Source organism: Sceloporus occidentalis, unplaced genomic scaffold (genome assembly GCF_023333645.1).
Source record: "Sceloporus occidentalis isolate IW3139 unplaced genomic scaffold, rSceOcc1.0.p SCAF_17, whole genome shotgun sequence".
In the NCBI taxonomy this organism is placed as follows: Eukaryota; Metazoa; Chordata; class Lepidosauria; order Squamata; family Phrynosomatidae; genus Sceloporus; species Sceloporus occidentalis.
This window is the reverse complement of record NW_028316997.1, coordinates 831,616-857,786: the sequence shown is the minus strand read 5'-3', so window position 1 is coordinate 857,786 and position 26,171 is coordinate 831,616. Positions and strand designations below refer to the sequence as shown.

At 38.3% G+C, this 26,171-nt stretch overlaps 1 protein-coding gene across 1 annotated transcript in view; it reads right to left on the bottom strand.

The window, feature by feature from the left end:
• LOC149302725 (thyrotropin-releasing hormone-degrading ectoenzyme-like) overlaps positions 1-26,171 on the bottom strand; it is a 331,139-nt gene that overhangs the window by 287,247 nt on the left and 17,721 nt on the right. Inside the window, exon 2 of the mRNA XM_089482127.1 lies at positions 12,264-12,537. Within this exon, the coding sequence (XP_089338253.1) occupies positions 12,264-12,537 (274 nt within the window). The remainder of the gene's footprint in view (positions 1-12,263; positions 12,538-26,171) is intronic.

Below are 26,171 nucleotides of genomic sequence, written 5' to 3'. Positions count from 1 at the left end.
CACTACCACAAGATTATATAGATATCATCACATTCTTATGCCATGCAGCACATACGAGGACAGATAAAACATTTCACACAGTTCAATAAAAAAACAGACATATTATGTGGTACAAACTGATAAAACAATATTAACCCCTTAAGGATGCAGGCATTTATTTTACTCTTGAGGAATAAAGGCCTTTCAGCATTTTTGTTATGGCTTTATTTAACTCGAATTTTCCTCTCTCATTTATTTCTTGCACACAAACCATATATTGTTTTTTTCAAGACAGCAATGGTTTATATATCTCATAATTTAAGAAGTGGGCACAAAATGTATTACAATTGATTTCTTCAACAGAATATATGCAAATACAGTACAAAATGATAACGTTCATTCGATAACATTTCACTGATACAGCCAAGTCTCACATATTTAGATCTGCCATGTTTTTGGGATGTTGTGGTGTCTAACTTAGAACACCTGTATGTCTGTTTTTTACTGATGTATTTAATGGGCCCATGTCTTATCTGAGGCATTATGGTGGTTACATATTTCAATTTAAGTAAACTAGAACTTTTTAAAAACTAAACAACCTATGATGCCTAGGGGTATATGGACATGTCTATGCATCTCTTTTGCAAACTGCAGTTTCACCAGTATTTCCTCTGACTGGATTTGTGTATACCTGGGAACTCGCTAGGTTTGGCCTGGAGAACTCAGGGAGAAGCGCCACTTCTCCAGTTTTCCGGGTCAACACTTGTCCAAAAAAAGGGTAGTGTCCAGGTAGCCCACAAGTTCACAGGTATAAATATATGCATGAACAAACAATCTCACAATTTGTATTCTGCACATTCCCTGAGTTCAACAATGCCCTTCACGCATACGTTTGCATTGTTATGGGACACTGCATGGTTTAAAGTAGAACAGGCACAAGCATGGAACATGCACACAAAAAAAAATTTCAGAGACTTTTTTCCCACACAATTTTTGGAGGGTATAAAATTCAAGTAAATTTGATCTGAAAATAATTAATAAAGGGGTAAATATTATCAAGGTTGTCATTCTGATGGTCTTTCTCAAAATGACAGAAGATGCAGCCCTACTGCAGTAGTTGCCCTCCTCCTCCTCCATTTTCCAACTATTGACTATTGCCTGAAGCAGGCAATCAGTGGCAAGAAAGTTCTTCCTTTGAAATCAATAGTAGCATGTTCCACAAATACACACGAGGGTCTTAACACAGCCGAACACATTTCCTGCATAGCATTTAGCTGGGGATGGGGAAAAAGGTGAATGCATATGAGGATTCTAAAGAAGCCCTCCAATGCATTCACATAAAGGACCACATGAAAATTTAAAAGGACCACACAGCTATCACATGCATTAAAGTGTATATGATGGCTAGAGTGTCCCAGTAATGCAGAAACGATAACATTAGGAAACAAATCAGTACTGAAAATTGTGGCAGTATAATTATGTGCAACTCTTTCATTTACCCCATGCTAAATCATAGTATAAACATTTCTACAAGTTGTCTTTTTTGATGTTGTCCCATTAAAAGGTATTACCTTCTACTAAAGGCTCTATTCACTCTTGGACCAATATGGTTTATATATGTATGCATTCAAATTTATTTTTATGCCACAGTAGACAGCAATCTTAATCTCCTGCTATGGGATTTACATTATTGTATGTTTTAGTAATCAATTTCCCTTAAAAATATTTTAAAACCTATGTCATTTGAACTATACTATGAAGACTGAATACAATAAATTTACAGGAAAATAAAAAACGTAGGCAAACTTAATAGTAGCAAACATGAACTGCATGAAAACCAAGTAAATTCGGGCCATATTTTAGCAGAAGTTAAAAGTTCTTAAAAGGTTTCACCTGTAGAGCAAAAGAAAAAAAACTAGAAGGCGACTAAAAATTATTATAGGTTTCTAAAGGGCACACTTTGAAGTCTATTTCAAGGTATTACTGCTAGTATTTCTACAGCAAAACTTTCAAAGTGAATATGTTAAAAATTCTCGAATACTTAGAAGTGACCAGAAGAAAAACTTAGTATATCTTTTTTGAAGCAACGGTAAAACAAAAGTGATGTACATAATTTGAACAACTATTTCAGCTGATGTGTAGATAAAAATAGATTGGACACTATGGTCAAAATAAGTCTTTCAAAATATACACACTTCAGTGAGTTGATAAGGAACCTTGTTAAAAAGAGGGAAATATAATTCTCCACATTTTTTAACCTTTTTATATAATAAGAATAATAATGAGGATAATAATAACAATAACAAGCTACCTAGGTCTCTTCTTTAGGCATATTATAATAATATGCCTGAAGAAGAGGCCTAGAAAGTCTTGAAAGCTTGCAATCCATTAAACTTTAGTCCATAAAGGTATTGTTTTTACCAAAATTAGCTTTCTCTCTTTTTATGACTAACATGGTAGAACTCTATAACTGAAACAGAAACAGCTGTGTAAGAGGAATAAAACTGGGTGAGAAACAGCCAAACTTACTAACAAGATAAGGTTGCTGAAGACAGTTTCATGTCAAAAGTCATACACCACGGCAAGACTGAGCACAGCAACAAGACACTAGGTAGTTACACTGCATCTGCAAGGTCTCTACCAGTTAGAAATTTAAGACAGACAGGTTTCCATATGTTCTGTCCAAACTCTTTCAAAAGAAGCGGGCAATGTTTAGCAGAAGGCTAAGCTAGATATAAGATAAGGCCAGGTTGGGCAGACTGGATGTGTCATATGGTTCTTATCTGTCATCATTTTCTATGTTCTATGTTCTATGTTTCTATGATTGGCCCACAAATGTATTATGCATCATGCCAACAATCCTGAGCATACAGCAAGTAATCAAGCACAATATCTTCAGTGTAAAGAAGATTAAGGAGTTCTGGAAGTGATGGCATGGCCCCCACAGATCTCAACATCATGGAATCTGTCTGGGATTACATGAAGAGAGAGAAGTAACTGAGGCTGCCTAAATCCACAGAACTGTGGTTAGTTCTCCAGGATAGTTAGTTACCTCCCGAGTAAAACATTATGTGCCAGAGTACCTAGAAGAATTGTTGCTGTTTTGAAAGCAAAGGGTGGTCACACCAAATATTGATTTGATTTAGATTTTACTATTGGTTGTGGTTACTCACTTTGCATTTTGTTTCTTACAATTTTTCACATCTGCCTAAAATGTTTTACAGTACTTCATATCACAGTCAATGGATCACAAACCAATTTAATTAATTAGAGGAAAAAGAAATACAATAGCTGTTTTATTAAATAAATGGTATCAAATTCTTATAATATGTTTGTCAGGAACCACTTTTTCGCTGCCTGAACCATGGCTTTTTTATACCTGTGGCGTTTAAATCTGCTACCACTAGTGGCCACCCTCCGCCCTCTGGAGCACTCAGAACTCAGGTGTGCCTTGTAACCTGGGTTGAGCCCTAGTCAATACATCCAGCTGGGCCATGTTACCTGGATTACCCTGCCTTTATGAACCTGCCCTGCCCTTCAGTCAGGGCCTTTGTATTGAAGTCTGTGGACCTTTCTGCTGTGGCTCTGCACCTGTAGCGTTCCTGGTTACCTGCTTTGTGTCCTTCCAAGTGGATTCCCTGCTTTGTATCCTTCCAAGTGGATTCCCTGCTTTGTGTCCTTCCAAGTGGATTCCCTGCTTTGTGTCCTTCCAAGGGGATTCCCTGCTTTGTGTCCTTCCGAGGGGATTCCCTGCTTTGTGTCCTTCCAAGCGGGCTGTGTGCCTTTCGTACCCTTCCAAGCGTGCTCTCTGCCTTTCTTGCCCTTCCAAGTGGGCTCTCTGCCTTTCGTGCCCTTCCAAGCGGGCTCTCTGCCTTTCGTCCCCTTCCAAGCGGGCTCTCTGCCTTTTGTGCCCTTCCAAGTGGGCTCCCTGTCAAAAGACCTATTACCGGTATTTATTTTGCCATACGTCCGGTTTCTTGCTTAGACTGTATTACCCTTATTTGCTGGTCCTGTTATATAAATAAAATACATTGCATTACCTGGATTTCTGCTTGTGGTGTCTTTGTTTGCATAATCATGCACTGTGGGTTACAGACCGAACCCCAAGTATCCCCTGCACATGGGCTCCTACCCGACCTGATCACCCGAGTCCTGACAATGTTATTGATAATCAAGTGATTGTACATTTTATAAAATGTATATAGAGTTTTATACATAATCTTAAAACAGCATAAGAGAAATTATCCGCTTATGCATGTCAACAATATAAAGTCACTTGGGAAATATTTACCACAATTCCTGACTACTGATATTTTCTAAAACACTGAGCATTCTATTACATACTCAGTTTTTTTCTAGTGCGATAGACTTGGAATCAATAGATTGTAAGTTTTCAATGCATATTTTGCAAGAAGGTCTTGACATGCTCACTGTCTTAAAAGCCATTTATGATGATCTATGATATGTAAATTAGATTTCAGTAAAGCAGAATATAACACATATAACTAGAAAAGTTAAATATATTCTCCAATGAATGAGAATATACACTGCGTACTGCTTACATGCTTATTCATTTAGATCAAAGTGCAGCAGTGTGGAATAACCCATGTTTGTCAAAGGCTTAACACAGGATAAAATGTAACATTGACTTTTATCCAGAGTATTGAGAATGGCCAAAAAAGACATGGAATTCAAAATGTGAACAAAGACTGAACTGATAGGAAATAAGACAATTGGGCAGTATCTAAACGACACTTGGTCATTCGGACTTTTGGTAAATCTGACGATTCATACAAAGGCCCAAAAATGGGGTCAGACCTCCCATGAATCAAGCAAAAACAAAGCAAAAAGCTCAGTATTTTTGTCTGAAATTTGAGGTACACATTCCCTCACATTCTCAAACACTCGCATTCTAGTTCATACTCTCTCTCTCATGATTCCTGAATATTTCCCTACCTTCTCTGCCGACCACTTCCACCGACTACTTATGCTTCCCCTTCTTCTTCATCATCTTTCTTCTCCCTTATCTTCTCCATTCTATCTTCAATTCTTAATCTGGTATCTTCTTTTTTCGCCCGCAAACATCTTCCCCACTCCTCCATCATGGAAGAGGACATCACCGAAAGAACCGACTGACGGCAATAAACCAGAGGATGTCATTACAAGCACCGTCATTTTGCGTTCAGGGCACTTCCGCAAAAGGGTAAAGCCTCCAGGCACACCCTGCCCCCCAATTGGAAGAACAGAGAGAGGCTGTCCCTGTGGCTCTGCCTTTTTGCGGAAGTGCCCCAGGAGGCTTTGTTCGCTGAGAAGCAGATGGAAAAAGAAGACACAAGGAGAAGAGGATGAAGAAAGAGACAACAAAAGAAGCAGAGCTGTTGGGCAAGGAGACAGGGAGAAGGTAGAGAGACATTGAGGGACGGCATGAGAGAAGGTAAATGTGAGTGTGTATGCACGTGAATACGTTTGTAAGAGCGTGTGAGAAACTGTGAGCAAGAGTGTGAGAGAGCATGAGAAAGTGAAAGAGGGCGAGTAACAACAAATTTAATTTCCGAATATAAAAAGCCCTCCCAATTTTGTGTGAACAGGGCAGAAAACTAAATTAATGGGCAGAAAACTAAATTAATTGTCTGAAAACAAATGGACCAAAACTTAACGAAAAATTAATCCAAATCATTTTTGGTTCATTTGCACAAGTCGGAAAGGCATTATCTTTTTAAAGGAGAATATAATCAGTTTATCTCATCCACAAGCAGACTATTGACAGTTAAGTCATGGATTTATAATTTCTTATGTTCTGTTTCCTAACTATTGAACTAAAGTCTGTTAAGTTATCAACCATGTATTTACAGCAAGCTGGAAAAAAGTACAAAAATGCTTAGGAAAGTTTATTGATGACTTGGTTTGTATTTAATGCTTGATTCTATTGCTTGCATATATGAATATAGACCATTGCCTGTATCATTTAAATTTGTGAAACACATAAAATGTAGATGTAGATACAAATACTGATTGTTCAGACCTTGCAATATGTAAGAAAAAATATGTCAAATATGAAACGTATAGAAAGCAAGTGATTTAGCTTTGTTGAGGGATAATGTTAAAAAAAAATCAGATTAATGGCGTTGCACTGTTTAGAGCCTTCTTTGTTAGATTTTGATTAAACGAAAAACATATTCTAAATCACTGACCAATCCTCTTGCATGAAATTTGTCTAGGCATGTTATTTTTGCAGACACACATTTAGATATGACATTTCACAGTGATTTCACAAACAATAAACCATTACTATTAATCTTCTCATTTCCTATTGTACAAGTAATAAATCATTTATTATATGCACATGCAGTGATATATTGTATAGGTAGGGATTGGCATCTTCCGGGATCCAAAGAACTAAAGACAGATACAGAGAATGTAATCTAATAATAATGTGACCCAAAAATAATCAAATTCTTTCAAATGCATTTTTATTTTTGTTCAAAAGATTTAGAATAATAAACAAAATAGATTAATACATGTAGTCTTCACGCCTTCACTGTATTTACACATACCACTTCTGCATGAAGGCTATTCCATGCAAGGTATATAAGATAAGAGGAAAAAGTGACACTTTTAGCAATGGGCCAGCCACCTATGTGTTGTTAACAATAGCTGAGTAAATAATATTGCTGGGCATATGTACAGTCCTACTGCAGGAGAGAGAGAGACACAGAATGGTGAGCTAGAGGTAGGTGAGAAGAAGAGAGTTAACTTGTCAGTTCATAGGCATCCCTAAAGAAGTGGGTCTTGAGGGATTTTTGATGGACTGAAGGCAAGTGAAGTGCTAGATAAGCTAAATAAGGGCATTTCAAAGGATGAGGGATGCCCTTAAGAACTCTTGTAAGTGTACATGAGAAGTAGAAATCAGAGCAGAGGACAGACAAAGACAATGTAGAAGTGCATTTAAAGATAAGTGAGGAGAAGTAAGTAGAGGAATCACTATGAACGTGCTTTGAAATTGAGTATACAGATTTTGAATTGAGCCCTTGAGTGTACTTGCAATCAGTGAAGAGACTGAGAATACGCCGACCACGTGTCCTGGATCGCACAGGACAGTCACGTATTTTGAAGCACTGTTCTGGTATGGCAGGGGCTGTAGGGGATTGTGACAGCGGATGAGGGGGAGCATGGCATGGGCTGGTTTGGAACATTGCAGGGGCTGATTGGGACAATACATGAACTGAGCGGGACATGACAGAGGCTGAAGGGGGGGCATGGCAGGGACTGATGAAGACAATACAAGGGCTGATGTGGACAATACAAAGGCTGATGGACACTAAGTTTGTGCTTATCAAAGGTAAGCACTAAACATTTAAATGTTTGAATTTTAATACTCCCTTCATCTTGTTGCTGTGTGAACACATGTAAGCCTTATACAGCCTTATTCAGCCTTATACGTCACAATTCTCCTGTGAACTACTATGCACTGCTGAAAAGGTTAAGCATCTACAATGTGATTTATAGAGAACAATATTTCATAGTTATATTGCAAGAACTTTAAGTAAATCTCACATTTAATAATAAATACTGGTACAGAATGAGAAGAAAGTTGCTGCCAGTACAAATCTATATATTGTGCATATGTTCTACAGTGATGTTGTGGTGTTTTATTGTTCTCAATTTAATATTACCCCCCTTGTGGTAAAATAGATGTATACAGTAATGCAGATTAGCATTGACAAAACCCTGTTTTATTTATTTTTGTACTGTATTTATCTCATTTTGTTTCAATAAACCCCCTTTATTCGAAGACCTGGAGGCCAACATTGTTGTCAGATATTCTGGGTGACTTTCTCTTCTCAAACACCTCACTTTATGGCAATGCTAATGAAGTCTGTTCCACCATAGACTTAAATTGGTCACAGGGTCAGACTGGATGATTAAGACTGAGTAATTCTATTGTTTCCCATAGACTGTATGATAAAGTGGGCATGGATAAAAAAGCTAGAACATATATAAATGGTTAATATGCAGCTGCCTAAAAAGATAAGAAGGTGTCGGTATCCCGGCTGGATTAACCGCTTAAGCCGGCCTTCCCTCGCTAACCACTGAGCCTTTCGCTGGTTTCTGGTTGATACCAAGGTGTCAGCCGCTCAAGTTGATATAGCTACCCCCAAGAGACTGAATGCTTGTGGGTCAAACAGGAACTACCATCTTTATTATGGAACATGCAAACACATTAATACCAAACCTTCCCCATAGACAAAAAAGGAGCAACAGTAAAAGTTCCAGGAGACATCAACAAATAAGCAATCAAAGGTCTCACAGGACAAGTTTTTCACACTCCAGGAGAACAATAGTACAATACATTTCTTTCTGTCAGCTAGCAGCCGGGAGGTGGTAAAACAGTCTAGTCAGATTTTACAGGAACTCTCACAACAGGGAGGGATTACCTCAGTAACCCAATGATAGTAAATACTAGACTTGTGCATTCGTCTTCGGGCGAACAAGAAAACGAACACGAAGAGTGCGTTTTCGTGTTCGTTCCGAAGACACGCCGAAGAGAAGACAGCGCCGGTAAAACTTAGGCGAAGACGAAGACACACATCACGAAGATCTTCGTGATCGTCTTCGTCTTCGTCTACCACTCTCCCCGGTCCCTTCCCCTTCTAACTTACCTTGGCATTGCGGCAGTTCATGGAAGTGGAAATCCGCAGGTTCGCCGTCACAGGTTACAGGGCAGTGCGAATGAGCCTATTGGTCGCCTACAGGGACCTCCTCTGGCATCAACCAACAGAGTTGCTCATACAGACTTTTAAAACCCCAATGCTGCAACTTACCCGGCACATCCCACTGGTCTCCCTGTTCTATCAGTTAAATGTCCGTACGAGTGACTTTATTGGTCGCTGGTAAGGACATTTAACTGATAGAACAGGGAGACCAGTGGGATGTGCCGGGTAAGTTGCAGCGTTGCGGTTTTAAAAGTCTGTACGAGCGGCCATCAACCATTGGCAGAGGAGCCCCCTGCTGACGACCAATAGAGTTGCTCATACGGACATTTAAACGGACATAATACGTTAACCCCGTATTAACCCCTTAACCGGCAAAAACGAAGAAAAACCAAACACGAAGAATGTCCACGAATATTCGCCCGAAGAGAAGACAGGAACAGGCGAATATTCGCGGAATACGAAGATTTTTTTTTTCCCGAAGACGAGCACGAAGAGCCCCCTGGTGCCCAAGTCTAGTAAATACCAACAATAGCTAATGCCAGGAGACCTGTACAAAAATCAAGTCCCTTAAAACCCTTTTCAAAACAAGGGTAACCATACTTTGTATTGGACCTCCGCAATCTTTAGAGTCTCTAGTCACTAGGGAAACGTGGCACTCTGTATCGCGGGGGGGTAGTAGTCCCAGCGGACCTCTTGTACTCCCCTCCCCAGAAACAAAACCCCTTCCTAGGCCAGGGCCAGTAGTCTATAGGGAGGAGGCTGGCCCCAGGCACCTCCAGGAGCCCAGGGCATGGAGACTTCCGTGACAATTACATTCTAATTAACAATGTTAAGACCCCATGATACTCATAAAAGCATTGTCCTCGCTGTAAAAAAAAACAAAAGCACTTTTGTGGTAGTGGATAGAAAAATAAAATCTGGCTCTGGAGCTGCCCAGGGTGCATGAATGAATAAACTTTTCCTTCAGCAGCGGGTATAATGGAGAGTGAGTGACAACTCTTAGTACAGTAGTACTGCCTATTGTTGGCTTGGTATTTGGTAGCTCACCCCCCTGGATGACAGCTCAGTCTCTGGTTGGTTGGCAGGTAGCATCTCATCCTCTAGTTGGCTGGTAGGTAGGTAACAACTCAACCTCTTGTTGGCTGGTTGACTGCTGAGCCTCTGGTTGGCACACGTTTCATATACCTGCCAAACGACTGTTTTCTTGTAAAACAGTCCCAATCTTGTGCAGTCATAAGCCACCAGCTCCCAAAAAGTACCCCTCAATAGCGTGTCATTTAGTAGACATTTAGTGTCATTTAGTAAAGAGAACTGTCATAATAATAAATAAAATACTTATTACATTAAAAAGTATATGTTTAATGCTAAAATATATGTGTAATACTTTTTTGGACAAGCCAACATTTCCCCTATCCTTTCTGTTTTCTTTGGTCAACCAAAGGGAGAGGGATGCTGTCTGTCACTGCACACAGAATAATGTTATGCTCCATGATATAGTTTACATTTAGTAGTCCAACATTCAAATAGTAGTCCCCCAAATTGAACAGAACTGCCTCAGTGCATGGCAGAATTTAAAAGTCTCTTTTATGAATTAGATGTTTAGGCAAACACCACAGATTATTCACCGTCTACATTCCAAACCTGCCATTCTTCAGTGACATGGGAACAATTTTGCCCTATTCTGCTACAAGCACAAAAATTGTATTAAAACTTCACTTATATATAATGTTTCCCTGAGATTATTATTAAGTATATATAGACTACAATGCTTGAGGAGCTATGCATGCCCTCTATTACAGCAGTCAACCTGAAACGCTGTAAAATAGTATAACATATTACTTGTATTTTATACCAAAACACATTCCTTTGCATTATATGTTATTCCAGAAGATATAGAGGATATAAAAGATGTGGAACCCCTTTTAAACTAATTACTAAGCCAGTAATGGGAAAACAAAACAAAACAAACAAAAAAAATAAATATATATATATATATGTATATTGTGACAGGGAACAGGGCATGGTGGTGGATAACATGTACATTTCCCACAAAATACTGCAGTGCAATATATTCGATAACCCCAGGGAGAATGTTTTGTTACCAACAAAATAATGGTAATGTTGTAGTTATGTTTGGGTCCCTGGGGTGGAGCATTTGGAGAGAAGGGAGGGCCAGTGCTCCACTCCACAGTTTACTTGCAGCAGGTGATGCAGCCAGTCCAGGAGTTCTGGTTATCCCAGAGAGTTACTCACCTGTTACCAATGAGCAGCAGGGGGCTGCTACAAAAAGGAGCCCTGTGAGTTATTCAGGTGAGAAACATACAAGCAGTGAGTGAGACTGCATTTTCTCCTAACAAATCTGCTGAACGGTTCCTAAACGAAAAAGGTCTGTGCTAAATGTTTTTTTTGTTGGTAGCGGGTAAGCCGTCCAACGATAGTTAGTTGCTGTTTGTCAGTAAATGCTCAGAGAGCAAGGCTTTTCTTTTTGTTTGTTTTATTTATGTTTGTTTACAGACCTTTTAATAAAAAGGACTACAATTCTAAAAATTCAGCCTTATGTGGTATTTCAAACCTTAAGACTGTGTGGTTACATGATCCCAGCTCAGAATATATATATATATATATATATATATATATATATATATATATGTGTATATATATATATACATATATACATACATATATATATATATATATATATATATAACCTGACTCATACCTGACATGAGTAAAATCCATTAATCTGGTTTTGATAGACAGAATTGTCTTGTCTATTGAAGGCTGACAGACAGTAATCTGATGCTCTGAGACAAAACAAGCTCTAGCTGTAAAATCCTCTGGTTTTTTTCTCCATTACCAGAATACCATGTGTTTCACTCAGTGATAAAATGAATCTCTGGGGATAATCAGTGATTTTCACTATTGATTTCTCTTTTACTAACCTCTCAGCTACTATCTTAGAATTGTGACATAAAACATTATACATGTCAAGATATTGACATTTTAAACTCTTCCGAATTACATGTACTTTCAGATTTTCATATTTTTATCTTTTCAGCGGAATCCACAGCATAGCCATGTGTTATTTCTTTAGAAACATGAACAGAAATGTAAAAAGTATGTACAGTTCTCTCTCTAACAGTACTTTGTAGACTAGAGTCCTTGAAGCATGTAGTCCTGAAATAAATTAAGGATTTCCCCAAATAAAATTGTGCAAAACAGACTGGATGGATCTATATCACTGATCATACAGGTAAGCACTTGTGTTTTAGGTGGCATTTGAAGATTTGTCAAGGGCCAGGGCTTTATCAAGAACTGTTATGTAAGTAGACACTCTGTTGATATTTTAAGGACAGTATCTAGAAGAATAGTTTATTTTATTTACCAAAGTTGTGCTCTATGATACAGACAGTACATGACCATGTCTAGGCTGAAAAACAAAGAGGATTCTGCTTTGTATGCTTCATTGCAATGTCTTTATATAATATACAAACCAGTCAATTTTATTATCTGCCAAAATAAAGAAAAATGGTACCAACTGACAAGGTAAAGTAGGCAAAATTTACTTACTACAACACCGTTCCTTGTGATAGCTTCTCGATAGGTGAAATTGCATACTGCCCAGGCAAGGTAATAGGTTGACATTAAAGGAGTCTGTGAAAAATGATCAGTAACCCATCCACCCTCTTCAAAAACAGATGTCTCCACTGGCATATTGGACAAGGAAAGATAGGAAGTCTGATGCTTAATGCTGATTTTGAATGTGGCTTTATAGATTGGCTCATCAAAACAGGGGAAGGCTTTTCTGGCATGAATAGGAGAAAATTGTGTGACACCTAGGAACCTAAAAAACAAAGCAAACAAAAAAAGAATAATTATATCTTTACTAAACATATGGAATATATTTGTAGTCTTTTTCCGTATTTCCCTAAAATGGCTTGGCTACACACTTTAGCTTTGTCTGTTTCTTGAACCAACATAATGTCATTCTAATACTATTACGGTATAAAATAACTTAGTATTACTATGTATATTTATTTTGTGGCCTACTGATAATTTATATAGGGAAATTAGGCATTCACATGAAAAATAATGCATTTTATTTACATTATTTAATGTCTAAAAATAATTAATACAGTTTCTATAAATATATTTTAACTTCTAGGGCTATAGAACACAGTGATACGCATTATAAGTTTGTAGAAAGAATGGACATCAGGGGAGGAATCAGCAACAGGGGGATATGGGTCTCAAAGAAGGATTACCCCTGTGGCAACATAATACATTTACATCATAGCAGTAAATATAATTTTTAATTCCCTCTTGTTCCCCAGCAATATGCACATTTTTATTGTTAACAAAGCAAGTGTCCCTATATTATGCGTGATATACTTCTCATTTAAATGAGAGTGGCAATAATACAGCAAATGTGTTGAAAACTGGTAAATCAATGAAAAGCAAATTATTTTAAAGCCAATTGTTAATTTAATTAAAAAATAAACCACGACAACAGAGCATAATGAATAGTTAAGGGAAGTGTTAGTCATTAGCATTCACTATATGCAGATGATTTTCTGAAAAAAATTGCTAAATAATATAGAATGAGCAAGGTCGGTCATCTGTATTCAGTTTCACTCATGGTATGGCACAATAATTAATCTAAAGCCATGTAGAACTATCCTATAAATGTCATACCATATGTTCAAAAAAAATGCCTTAAATTAGTTTCTCACCATCACACAATAATAAGCCTTCGCTGCATAATAGGATGCCTAGTATACTTGGTAGTATCAACAATAAGAATCCTACTTCATTTGTGAGTCAGCGAGAAAAACCTCCACCAGAAGAAATAATAAAAAAAACTAAAATGCATAGTATAATCTATGCAAAGTGCCATCACATGACCTCCTTGATCCTTTTAGGTTGTTTAATTTGCTTTAAATAGCAAAAAATGAATAAGATTCTTTGAATTTTTAAAGCGAGTTAGGGATCGTTTATTGCTGTGGAGGAGATACCATGAAATGTAGACTGTGGAAAGAGTAGATTTGATTATTTTGATTATTTTATTGATATGATTATTTTATTGATATCAGTATTAGGGAATTTAGAACAGCGTAAATAACATACAACACGGTAAGTAAATTGTTCATATTTGGTATGTTGTACCACGTAAAATTAAATTTAACTGATATTAATATAATTCTGTTACAAGCACCAAAGAGATTCTTTACACGCACTACTTACCTACAGAAAGAAAAATGATATGTGTTCTATTTAACATACAACCTCAGTCCAACCGACTTTAAGCTGATACTGTGAACGTATAACTTTGTGAAGAACACCTCAGAAGATAAATTTGAATTAAACCCTCCTTTTCTAAACATATGGGAGTGTGTCAAGGTAAATGGGAAAAAAGATTCAGTTCTGCATTGGTTTATGTTTTCAACCCTTTGGCCTTTTCACATACAACAAAAAGACATGTTACGTATCATAGACATGTTAAGTTGCTTAAAAAACAATTTTACATTTATAGCCATTCACATTTAGATCTTTACTCTCTTAAATTTTAACTACCGTATTTTCCGGCCTATAAGACAACTTTTTAACTCATGAAAATCTTCTCAAAAGTCGGGGGTCGTCTTATACGCCGGGTATACTTACTTACCGAGCTCGACTGGAAAATCACGATTCCCCCACGAAGCCCCTAAAATGTAGCGTATCTCTAGGGGAGGGGGGAGCGGAGAAGCCGCCTCCCCTGGGACGGTCTTCAGGGCCGCGCCGAGGTAGGTGCAGTTTCGTGATCTCCCCAACTAGCCCTGATCAGCGGGCGCACGATGAGCAGGTCTGGTTGGGGAGATCACGACCTCCCTCTAACTAGCCCAACATTAGGGAGCTCGAGGTCTGGCACTACAGACCTCAGCTTCCGTGCTCCCTAATCACTACGCGCCGATTATTGATGCCGAGCGCTGGGATGGCGTCATATCCCGGCGCTCGGCATCAATTGCCGGCGCGTAGTGATGAGAGCAGTAAAGCAGCGGTCTGAAATGACAGACCTCACGCTCCCACAACTGGATGGAAGATAGAAGATGAGAAAGGTAAGAGATGGGGAGAAAGGGGTGTAAGTGCAGTGTATGTGTATATATGTGTGTGTAAGGTCAGTGTATGTGTATGGTCAGGTGTGTGTAAAAGTAGTATAGGTATTTGTGTGTTTGTAAGCTGGTGTGTGTAAATATATATATATATATATATATATATATATATATATGGGTGTGTGGTGAGGGCAGTGTATAAATGGACAGGCGTATGTTAGTATGTGTAGATATATATTTATGTATGTGTGTGTAAGGGCAGTATATGTATGTATATGTCTGTGTATGGGCAGTGTATGTGTATGGACAGGTGTGTGTAAGGGCAGTGTATGTGTATATGTATGTTTGTAAGCTGGTGTGTGTAAATATATATATATATATATATATATATATATATATATATATATATATATATATATATATATATATGGGTGTGTGGTGAGGGCAGTGTATAAATGGACAGGCGTATGTTAGTATGTGTAGATATATATTTATGTATGTGTGTGTAAGGGCAGTATATGTATGTATATGTCTGTGTATGGGCAGTGTATGTGTATGGACAGGTGTGTGTAAGGGCAGTGTATGTGTATATGTATGTTTGTAAGCTGGTGTGTACGTGTATATGTGTGTAAAGGAAGGGGTGTATGAGGGCAGTGTATGTCTATACATGTGTGTGTGTGGACAGGCATATGTTACAGAGATTTGACGCACCCAATCCAAGCAGGCTTTGTATACAACAACCAGCCAATTACCGGTAAGGTACATGGCTTGCCGTGATTGGCTGGTTGTTGTATACTGGGTAGAGGGGTAGTCTTATACGGCAAGTATAGCCCAAACTCTATATTTTAACTGGAAAAGTTGGTGGTCGTCTTATACGCTCAGTCGTCTTATACGCCGGAAAATACGGTATTTTCAATTTTCAGAGCACCATTGGAAAAGCTATTGGTAAAAAATTGTGTCTGGAAAAGGGACCACTGAAGTCTTGAAAGATGATATGACTCTACATCAATGCTGGGCCGCGCTTCTTTAGAAAATCAAAAATAAATATGTTTTTTAATACATTTTTGAATAATTACATACTAGAATTCCAGCTAACATAACAGTATGTTAAGAATGCATAATTTTAATATAAGCCTTTGTACCTTTTTTAAAGTACTCAATGTGACAAGACTGTCAAGATATATATAATGACAATAACAATAATAAAGGTAATTGCAATTCTTTTTTGTCTTTATCTGAAGTATATATTCTATCAGTGCCTTTATTTTGAAATGAATGCTGTTTCCTTGTATAAAACTTTGTGGTTTCCATTGTGTGATTAATTTATCTAAAGTGTCATTTCTATATTTATCCATATAAAAGAATGATTTTAACATATTTAGATTTTCATTTAGTGACTGGTATACTTTTAAATTCAAACTTCCCTAGTTTGTATGTTTTGGTGCTGTCCACATATGCAGGCTCTGGCCAAACCTTGTGGTTGATCAGCCCCTCCAACCATACAGGTGCCTCATTAATGGTGCCCAGATGGCTTTAAATTGCTTGAGAGTCTCATTTGGGTTAAAAAGGAGTGCAGTTCCACTGATTCAGCTCCTTCGTAAGCAATATAGCCATGAAAAATTAGATAGCACTCGCCAAACTTGAGGTACTTTGACCTAGTGGTGGGCTAAGCAATATATGGCCATATAGTGTGATGTAATTCCCAATATGTATGCCTTAGATAGGTGTTTGTAGTGGATTGTTTGTGGGTCTAGTGCAGCTGCTCTGAATGGGTGCAAGGGAATGGGACATGTGGCTGGCACAACTGCCACTGCTACTTGGAATTTCCATTTCCGGCTCCTGTATCTCTCCGCTTAGCATACTCCTTTTGTGTTGCATCTCATGCACCCTAAGGAAAAACATGTCTCTCTAACTTATAAAATTATTTTTAAGGGCCAACTTGCCCTTAACCCTTGGGTCAGGAACGGTGGCCAGCATGCACTCTGCGGTGTCCATGATGGCTTGCATGCAACCTCATAGCTCCTCTATTAGCCTACTGGTCAACTTCACAACCTCCACTTGTAATCTTTCACCTAGAAGGACATAATTTGTTCCAGCAAGTCATGAATGGTAAGTAAGGGGATGACCTGAAAAAGAGGCAGTACACTGTCTTAAGTCCTTGGTCACATCCCTAAATGGCTTCAGAACCATTACTATCTGCCCCATTAATGCCCATTCCACCGTATCCAATGGGCTGGATACTCCAATCCTCTGCTCAGAAGAAATGGAGTGAAGAGCCCGTTGCTGCTCAAGGATCCATTCCATCATGTCCAGGGTGGAGTTCCAGTGGTGACTACATCCTGAGTTCTGATCCTCCCTCCAGCTGCTAGCTGGCAATCAGGCTACAGTAAAAGTGCCTCGCAATCTTTCGCCACTTTTTAATCAGTTTCGAAAGCCTACACTGCCCGTCAGTTGGAATAGCTGCCCTTCCCACCAGGTGTATTATATGTGCAAACCCACAAATTCTCCATCTTTCCAACTTTTACCATGTTTGCTGTCCCATCAGTAAGCACCATTCCCATTTTTGCTGCTGTGCATGTCTATGGTCCAATCCACTGCACCAGCATCTAATACCTAAGAGCTGCCAAAATGTAAGCTGATTTGTGCTGCTCATCCATAACCTCAGCATGGAGTAGGAAGGATCTATAGCCCTTCTACTCCAGTTCCACCTACTCATTTCACCCCGTGTGCCTCTGCGTACACTGGCTACAGTGGTCCTCTGCTTGTCCTCCAAATATTTGGCCAGCCACCAATGTGGCGTCAGTAAAAGAAAGGCATGCTGTGCAATAGTGGAGCTCCATATGTCGGAGGTGAAGTGGATGGTTTGTCCAGCTGCCTTGAACAGTTCTGCCTTCAACAATGACACACAGTCCTGCTAAAGGTGGTACAACAGGGGAGGTGATAGTGAGAAATAGGAGCCTCTAGCTGCTGCCTGGAAAGATCCACATCTAACACAGAACAAGCAGTCACAGGAGTCACCATTACAACAGCTCAGTCACAAGTGTTGGTAGACAACAGCGAAGCATGGTGGACGTTTTTTGCAAGTTAGGGGCTGCATTTCTGCAATGCTGAATGCTTATCCATCATTCAACACTATCAGGGAAGCATCTGATTTGCCCCAACCTTATATTTATTAAGGTTCATATACAAAAGGGTAATAGACTGCAAATAATGATGAGTTCTATGAAACATTCAATGCTAGTTATCATCATTGATGCATGAAACAAATCTAGTCAACACTGTTCAAAAATTGTATTTTGGTTGCAACAATTTTCCTTGAAATACAACACAACAATCAATTCCCCTCTGAGGTCATTGACTCAGTGTTACAGTATCCAGTATTTCTCTCTGTTTAAGTTGCAACTAATTTCTGTATTTGTTGTCTCTTGTCTGTTTACATATACTTGCAGAAGAATTGACACAATAGTAATTTAACAATAATACTACTGATGTATTAATAATATGATATGTGAATATCAGTCATTTGAGTTCTGGCTAAAAATATTCAGTACAGCATATACAGCAACTGTACAGCAACAGACTTCAATCCATACCAATGAAAATCAATGCCTTGAAGCAAAACAACAGTTATCTAGCTATCTAGTTATTAAAACGTATACATAATCATACAAAATCTCTAGGAAATGCAATTTAAAATTCTACATCATGCATTTTATTTCCAAACACCTTAGATTAACAGAAAACACTCGGCCTCTCTTTTCCCTGAATACCAACAAGCAAATGCTAATTTTGTTGATTGCATTTGGCTCTGTTGAAATGTGTACAATTTATATAATGTAGTGTACAGACCTAATTTCTGCAAACAGCAAGGAATACAATATAATTACTTGCAAACCCCCAAAAATATTTTATATCAGGACATGCAGCACTATGTTTTCCCCAAAAAGGGTAAGTGGAATCAATAGCTTTTCTATTGTTTTGTGTGTGGACCAAAATGCCAACTATCTATTAAGTTTTTTTACCAAAGTGTCTATATATAGTAGCTCTTTTAAACCTAAAATTTTGACATAATGAGCAATGTTTCATTAGTTTGTACCATCTGCTCATTTTACATGAAAAAGACTAAATGTTGCTCTGATAGAATGAAAATCCAATCAAACAAGAATTCTGCATGGGTACAGTAATTAAAATAACTAAAACCAACAGCTGATTTGTCTAAAATATTTTTTTCTCACTGTAAAAGAGAATATAATTTCATTTAGCAAGCATGGCATTACATAAATAAAATAATCAAGCTATGCTATAAATATGGTTGATATTCTGTTGCTCTTTGGTCTAGCAAGTTCTCAAATGTTTTTAAAATTATATGTACTTCCCTAAATGCATCATGATCTTGGGTCAGATACAAGTACATTGCAGCTGTTATCCAGACTGTTGTCATCTTATTGCTTGCTGAATTGTTTCTCTAATAAAAGAGAATGCTTGTGTCTGTTTTGATTTATATGTTTTATTTGGTTCTGCTAAATCTATGAGCCTTGTTAAAGGCTTTGCCTAACATACTTTGGGTTTTTATTTGTAAAAAAATATCTTTCAGAAATGATTTAAAAAAAATAACTTTTTTTATGTACTAATATGATTTAATTGTACTAATTAAAAAGTACAGATATTTTTTTTCTTTTCTTCAGAAACTTTATTGGAAGCACATATATTCGTTGTATTTTTTTTACAGTATTTTTATATACAAGGAGCGCAATGCATGGTAATGAATCGACGGATCCTAAAGAAAATTCTGCACTTTTGCAATTCTTTTTTGTCAGTTTTGTCATATCAGAGATTCATTTAAACAAAAATAGGTTCTTACCAATCCAAATGCACAAGTCAAGTAGATAACTAGTGTTTAGACCTGCTGGCGCAGGCACTAGAGTTTTGAGCCACACTGGCACTAAAAACTGTCTCATTCTAGATTATCCCCCAAAATAACAAAAGTAACGCGGTTAAATGATTTTCTGGCTTGATTTAACTCTTGTTTTTCCTCAGATATGACAGTCCCTCTTGAAACACAAAGCTGCAATAAAGAACAATGCATACTTCAGTTATTGGAGTTTGAAAATGAGACCTGTATCTGATTTTTTACTGACAGCAGGATATGCTTCTTGCACATGCTTTGTAGAACTCCAATTGATGTTCAACTAGCATACATGTGATGGTGCTATTCCTATTGATTTCATAGTACTAAAGAGCATGTAAATGCTTCCTGCTTACACTGCCTGGTTTCATCACAAGCAACCAGGGGAGGAGGAAGATGAGAAAAAAGTTTCATCATCTAACCCCAACATGTACATATATGCTGTAAAATATATTGGTGTCCATGCAACATGAATGCCAATATGCTTAAAACATGTTTACAAAAACAATTTTGCGGTTTTGGGGACTATACTGTACTTTTAACACATAGTTAAAGGAATCCAATGCAGATCCAATGAACTAAAATAGGCTATACTTTAAATGTACACAAATGTCATCCTGTAAGAAGGATAATTAAACCTGCTTACATGTTGATTTCACATTATAGACAAGGAATGCAGGGCCAGGGTATTCTGAGACAAGATTTCTCATTGTGGCCCTTTAGAGATGGCAAGAAAAACCCAAAAAACAATTCTCATAAATATTGTGAAACACTACTAAATTACTATTGAAGAAACTGCAACAGGCTGTTCAGTCTCAGAGGAGTCTCAGCACATACACCTACTCCAAATATAATGCAGTCAGCATTGTTTTTATAACATTCAATAATCCTAAAGTACATTATAATTTTCTTTTTAATATGCACTGCCCTGATTCACTATTCCTATTACTAGCATTATTGTTATGGATAATAAAAATCCACTAAGTGCATTCAGAGTGTTTACGATTATAAAGCAGATGGTGTTTTTAAATTTCTAAAGGAAAACTAAGAGGCAATAAATTAGCATCAGTTCATTAAAATTAAATATGTAAAGTAAATCCTAAATGAACCAAAACATAATAATATGACTCCTTAAATTTGTGATATTAATACACAAAAAAAAATGTAAATTGACATATACATAAAGTATAAAATGTGAGTATCAAATGAGTTTGAGTATGATGAGCAGTTACGTTAGGGTCATGAGGATGGAGGGGGATGACTCTGATGCGATATGGGCTGATGATTGTAGGGGATGGACATTTTGTGCTTTGGGGATAATGATCATGGTGGAGGCTGTGAATTAATTATGACATGGGGGTTATTACAATGGTCAGGGGCAGCTCTACACTTACAATACACACACACACATACAAATATACACACACATACATATAAACATACAGTACACACATCCACTCGAACATTGATTGATGAACATTCAGGGAACCTTCCTTAATGTTTTATTTAACTCCTTGACGTGCCAGGTATGTCACTTTAAATCACGCAGTTAGTGACATTGATATGCCTGGCGCATCATGAAGATAAAGTAGCTTAGAAAGCAATTAATGATCACTTTCGTTGCTCGGCTGGTGTTACTGCAATGCCTCAACATCAAGGAATTTAATAACACCAAAAAAAATATAGACCAATGCGATCGCCATATTGAAATGGTGTTCCCAGCTTCTAAAATAAGGGCTTAGGAAGTGATCAATGATGGCCTCCTAATCTCAGCTGGTGTTACTAAATTGCCTCGATATTGAGAAATTCAGTAACACAGGAAAACTCTGGGGCTTCGTGTGATCACGCTCATAAGTACAAAGTAAAAGGGTTCCCAGATGGACTGAGGTACTGCAGCCATCCATGCAGGGCAATGGAGCCCATCTAATTAATTACTATGTCAGTATCATGTAATATAAAAAATATAAAACGGTGCTTAAGAAATATTGCATTCAGACCCACTAAAACTAGCTTTACTAGCTTTACTACTACTAGTTTTACCATAGTAAACGTTACGGAGAACGTTCACTCAGCACACCTAAAACAATGACACTAAAATTTAAAAAAACAGAATAACAAACTCACTTTTGATTAATTCTATTAGAACCTCTGTCTGTATTCATCTTAAGACAATGACCCATAAATTTCCAGTCCATGTAAAATGTTGGGCAAAGCAACTCTCAGCTGTGATACTACCTTATGCAGAAACCTTGCAGTTCTCCAGCCACCCACAATGCCATAGACAATTAAATTATTTTGGATCGCCTCCACCAAGGGATCCAAGGGAACCATAAAGAGCATGGGGATAAGGGACACTTACTAACTAGGTTTTTTTATTTTCTTAAATCTAGATACAGTTCGGCAAGCTAAGTTTAGGGTTTGGACTTAAAATACATAAGAGTTTCTTATGAGTGGATTACGTTCAGAGAGCAATGTAATCTAAAATCAATTTTAGATTGATTTTAGATCTGACTGTACAAGTCACTAGTCAGACCACACATGGAATACTGTGTACAGTACTGGGCACCAGTGTACAAGAAAGATATAGTGGAGCTGGAGAGGGTTCAAAGACGGGCAACCAGAGTAATAAGGGGAATGGGAGGACTACAGTACCCAGAAAGATTATCAGAATTGGGGTTATTTAGTTTGGAAAAAAGACGGCTTAGGGGGGACTTAATAACTATGTATAAATATATAAGGGGACAGTACAGAGATCACTCCCAGGACCTATTTATACCCAGGACTGTATCTATAACAAGGGGACATCCTCTACGGCTGGAGGAAAGAAGGTTTCTACACCAGCACAGACGGGGGTTCTTTACAGTAAGAGCGGTGAGATTATGGAACTCTCTGCCAGAGGAAGTGGTGATGGTAAACTCAATAAAAGAGTTCAAAAGGAGCCTGGACGTGTTTCTTGAAAGCAATAATATTACAAGTTATGGATATTAGATTAATAGGGACAGAACGTTGATCCAGGGATTTATTCTGATTGCCATATTTGGAGTCGGGAAGGAATTTTCCCCCTGGTATGGGGCAATTGGCATCTGCTTCATAAGGGTTTTTTGCCTTCCTCTGGATCAACACAGTAGGGACACAATATGTATATAGGTTGAACTTGATGGACTTTGGTCTTTTTTCAACCTTATGAACTATGTTACTATGTTACTATGTAAGTGTCTCCTGTATATGATGGGAAAATTTTTGCACCTCATCAATAGTATTAGAGCAAATGTATTAACAAACACTATACCTACCACTAATAAACTGTAAATCTTTGGAATGGTGATTGAGTGATAAGTAGGGCAATTACTTTGATTTCAAGTATTTGGTTATAAAGTATGAGTAAAAAATAATACAATCTATCTCTCAAGAAAAACCCAACAGTACAAAAGTAAATAGACAAGCAAAGCACCAGATTACTAGTAGACTTGGGCACCAGGGGACTCTTCGTGTTCGTCTTCGTGCTCGTCTTCGGCAAAAAAAAACAACTTCGTATTCCGCGAATATTCGCCTGGTCCTGTCTTCTCTTCGGGCGAATATTCGCGGACATTCTTCGTGTTCCGGTTTTCTTCGTTTTCCCCGGTTAAGGAGTTAAAACGGGGTTAAAGCCGCTCTGTCGCCAGGAGTTTAAATGTCCGTATGAGCAACTCTATTGGTCGTCAGCAGGGGGCTCGTCTGCCATTGGTTGATGGCAGACGAGCCCCCTGCTGGCGACCCATAGGGTCACTCGTTCAGACTGTTAAACTCCTGGTGCCGTAATTGTCCGGCAGATCCCGCTGGTCTCCCTGTTCTATCATTTATTAACTGATAGAACAGGGAGACCAGTGGGATCTGCCGGGTAAGTTGCAGCATTGGGATTTTAAAAGTCTGTACGAGCGACTCTGTTGGTCGCTCGTACAGACTTTTAGGGTCCTGGTGCTGTAACTTACCCGGCACATCCCACTGGTCTCCCTGTTCTATCAGTTAAATGTCCGTACGAGCGACCAATAAAGTCGTTCGTACGGACATTTAACTGATAGAACAGGGAGACCAGTGGGATGTGCCGGGTAAGTTGCAGCATTGGGGTTTTAAAAGTCTGCACGAGCCACTCTGTTGGTCGCTCGTGCAGACTTTTAAAACCCCAATGCTGCAACTTACCCGGCACATCCCACTGGTCTTTAACTAATTGAACAGGGAGGGAGACCAGTAGCATCTGCAGGGTAAGTTGCAGCATTGGGGTTTTAAAACCCCAATGCTGCAACTTACCCGGCACATCCCACTGGTCTCCCTCCTTGTTCAATTAATTAAATGTCCGTACGAGCGAACAATAAAGTCGCTCGTACGGACATTTAACTAATTGAACAGGGAGGGAGATCAGTGGCATCGGCAGGGTAAGTTGCAGCATTGGGGTTTTAAAACCCCAATGCTGCAACTTACCCGGCACATCCCACTGGTCTCCCTCCTTGTTCAATTAATTCAATGTCCGTACGAGCGAACAATAAAGTCGTTCGTACGGACATTTAACTAATTGAACAGGGAGGGAGATCAGTGGCATCGGCAGGGTAAGTTGCAGCATTGGGGTTTTAAAACCACTGGTCTCCCTCCCTGTTCAATTAGTTAGGGGTTAACTTTATTTTTTAAAGGGTTAAGGGCCGTGCAAGTGAGCCTATTGGTCGCTTGCACGGCCCTTTAACCTATGGATTTCCGCTCCCGTTAACCCCTTCGATGCTGTGTTAGATAACGCAGCATCGAAGGGGTTAACGGGAGCGGAAATCCATAGGTTCGCTGGCAGGGGTTACAAAGACCGTGCGAGTGAGCCTATTGGTCACCTGCAGGGTCTTCCTCTGGCATCAACCAATTGGTTGATGCCAGAGGAGGTCCCTGTAGGCGACCAATAAGCTCATTCACACTGCCCTGTAACCCGTGACGGCTAACCTGCGGATTTCCACTTCCGGGAACTGCCGCGAAGCCGCGAAGACAAGGTAAGTTAGAAGAGGGGGGGAGAATGGTAGACGAAGACGAAGACAATCACGAAGATCTTCGTGGTGTGTGTCTTCGTCTTCGCCTACGTTTTACTGCCACCGTCTTCTCTTCGGCGTGTCTTCAGAACGAACACCAAAACGCACTAATTACTAGTACATTTACAAAAAAAATCTAGTTTATACAAATATCTAATACCAGCTACAGTTTAACAGCTGGTTCTAGGCATTTCCCTCCCCACTGCATATTTTCAAGGTTACCATAACTAATGAGGGAATGGGGTATAAATGCTTAGCTACTTTTAAGTTAACAATTTAAGGCATCATGCATACAAGCTTCTTCTCTAAAGGAGCTACACAAGTAAACCCCTCTGTTTTATGTAGCTTCTATGTTTATTAACCCCTTCCTTCAACTTCAAGAAATAAATGAGAATACATGTTCAAATCTCAGTCCCTGTAGTCTACAAGCATCACTGTTTTTAATGGAAAATATACACCCATTTTCACACTTGCATTATTTACATTGAAATAGCTGACAAGAACCATTGGGTCCATCTAGTCTGCACATTTTCTAAGCTTTGCTCAATACAGGAATTTCATTTTAACATTGCAGTTTGTTGAAGGCCTGTAGTTGAAAACTGCATATGCTTTTCACAGCATGTTAGCACTTAGAGAAATGTATCTTACAATAATAGAGTGATACAATAAACAACTGGCAACCTGGCCTAATAAACAATTAAATGTATTGGTATAGAGTCAAACTACACAAGGGAAACACCAGATACCAATTTCAAGAAAAATATACTAGCACAGGAAAGTCAAAGTAACCTACCCTACTTACTTTTATGTTATGCCCCAAACTAAATATGCCACTATTCAAATTCCCATGGAAATTAATAACGATAGGATATAGGAGTCTCCTCTGTAATTTTTCCCATCATTTGTTGACATAATATTTTACAGTGGTGTTTCACCCTGCTCTTGGCAACAGTGAACTTTGTCTCAGAAATATGAGGTCTGTAGCTACCTATTGTCATCTTTGGTAACTGCCTTATTATTGCTGTATTAGCTTTAGTTTAATATGTAGTTATCAAGGACATTCATTGCATATTGACAATTTGTTACTGTAAGGTAAGGGTATTTTATTGTCTCTTGTAACATGAAAGTTATTTTTCAATTACATATATCAGCTGTAGCATACATCCACTATACTGTCATCTTTGTGTGCGCCCCTAATTGCATACACATCATCTAATTGTTTTTTTTTGAATGCCACTTTTATGGAGGTGTTTCTGAAGTGTCTTCTTTGAGATGTAGGTTATTTTCTTGAATTATATGTCTGCAGTTATCCTCGTATGACATAATGTAATTGTCTGTTGTCAGATATGTACACATTCTTTTTTAGACATGATGCTGAAGTACATTCATTGAGCAAAAAGAGAACTAATAAAGGGATACAATCCATTTAAAATGCAATAAATCCAAT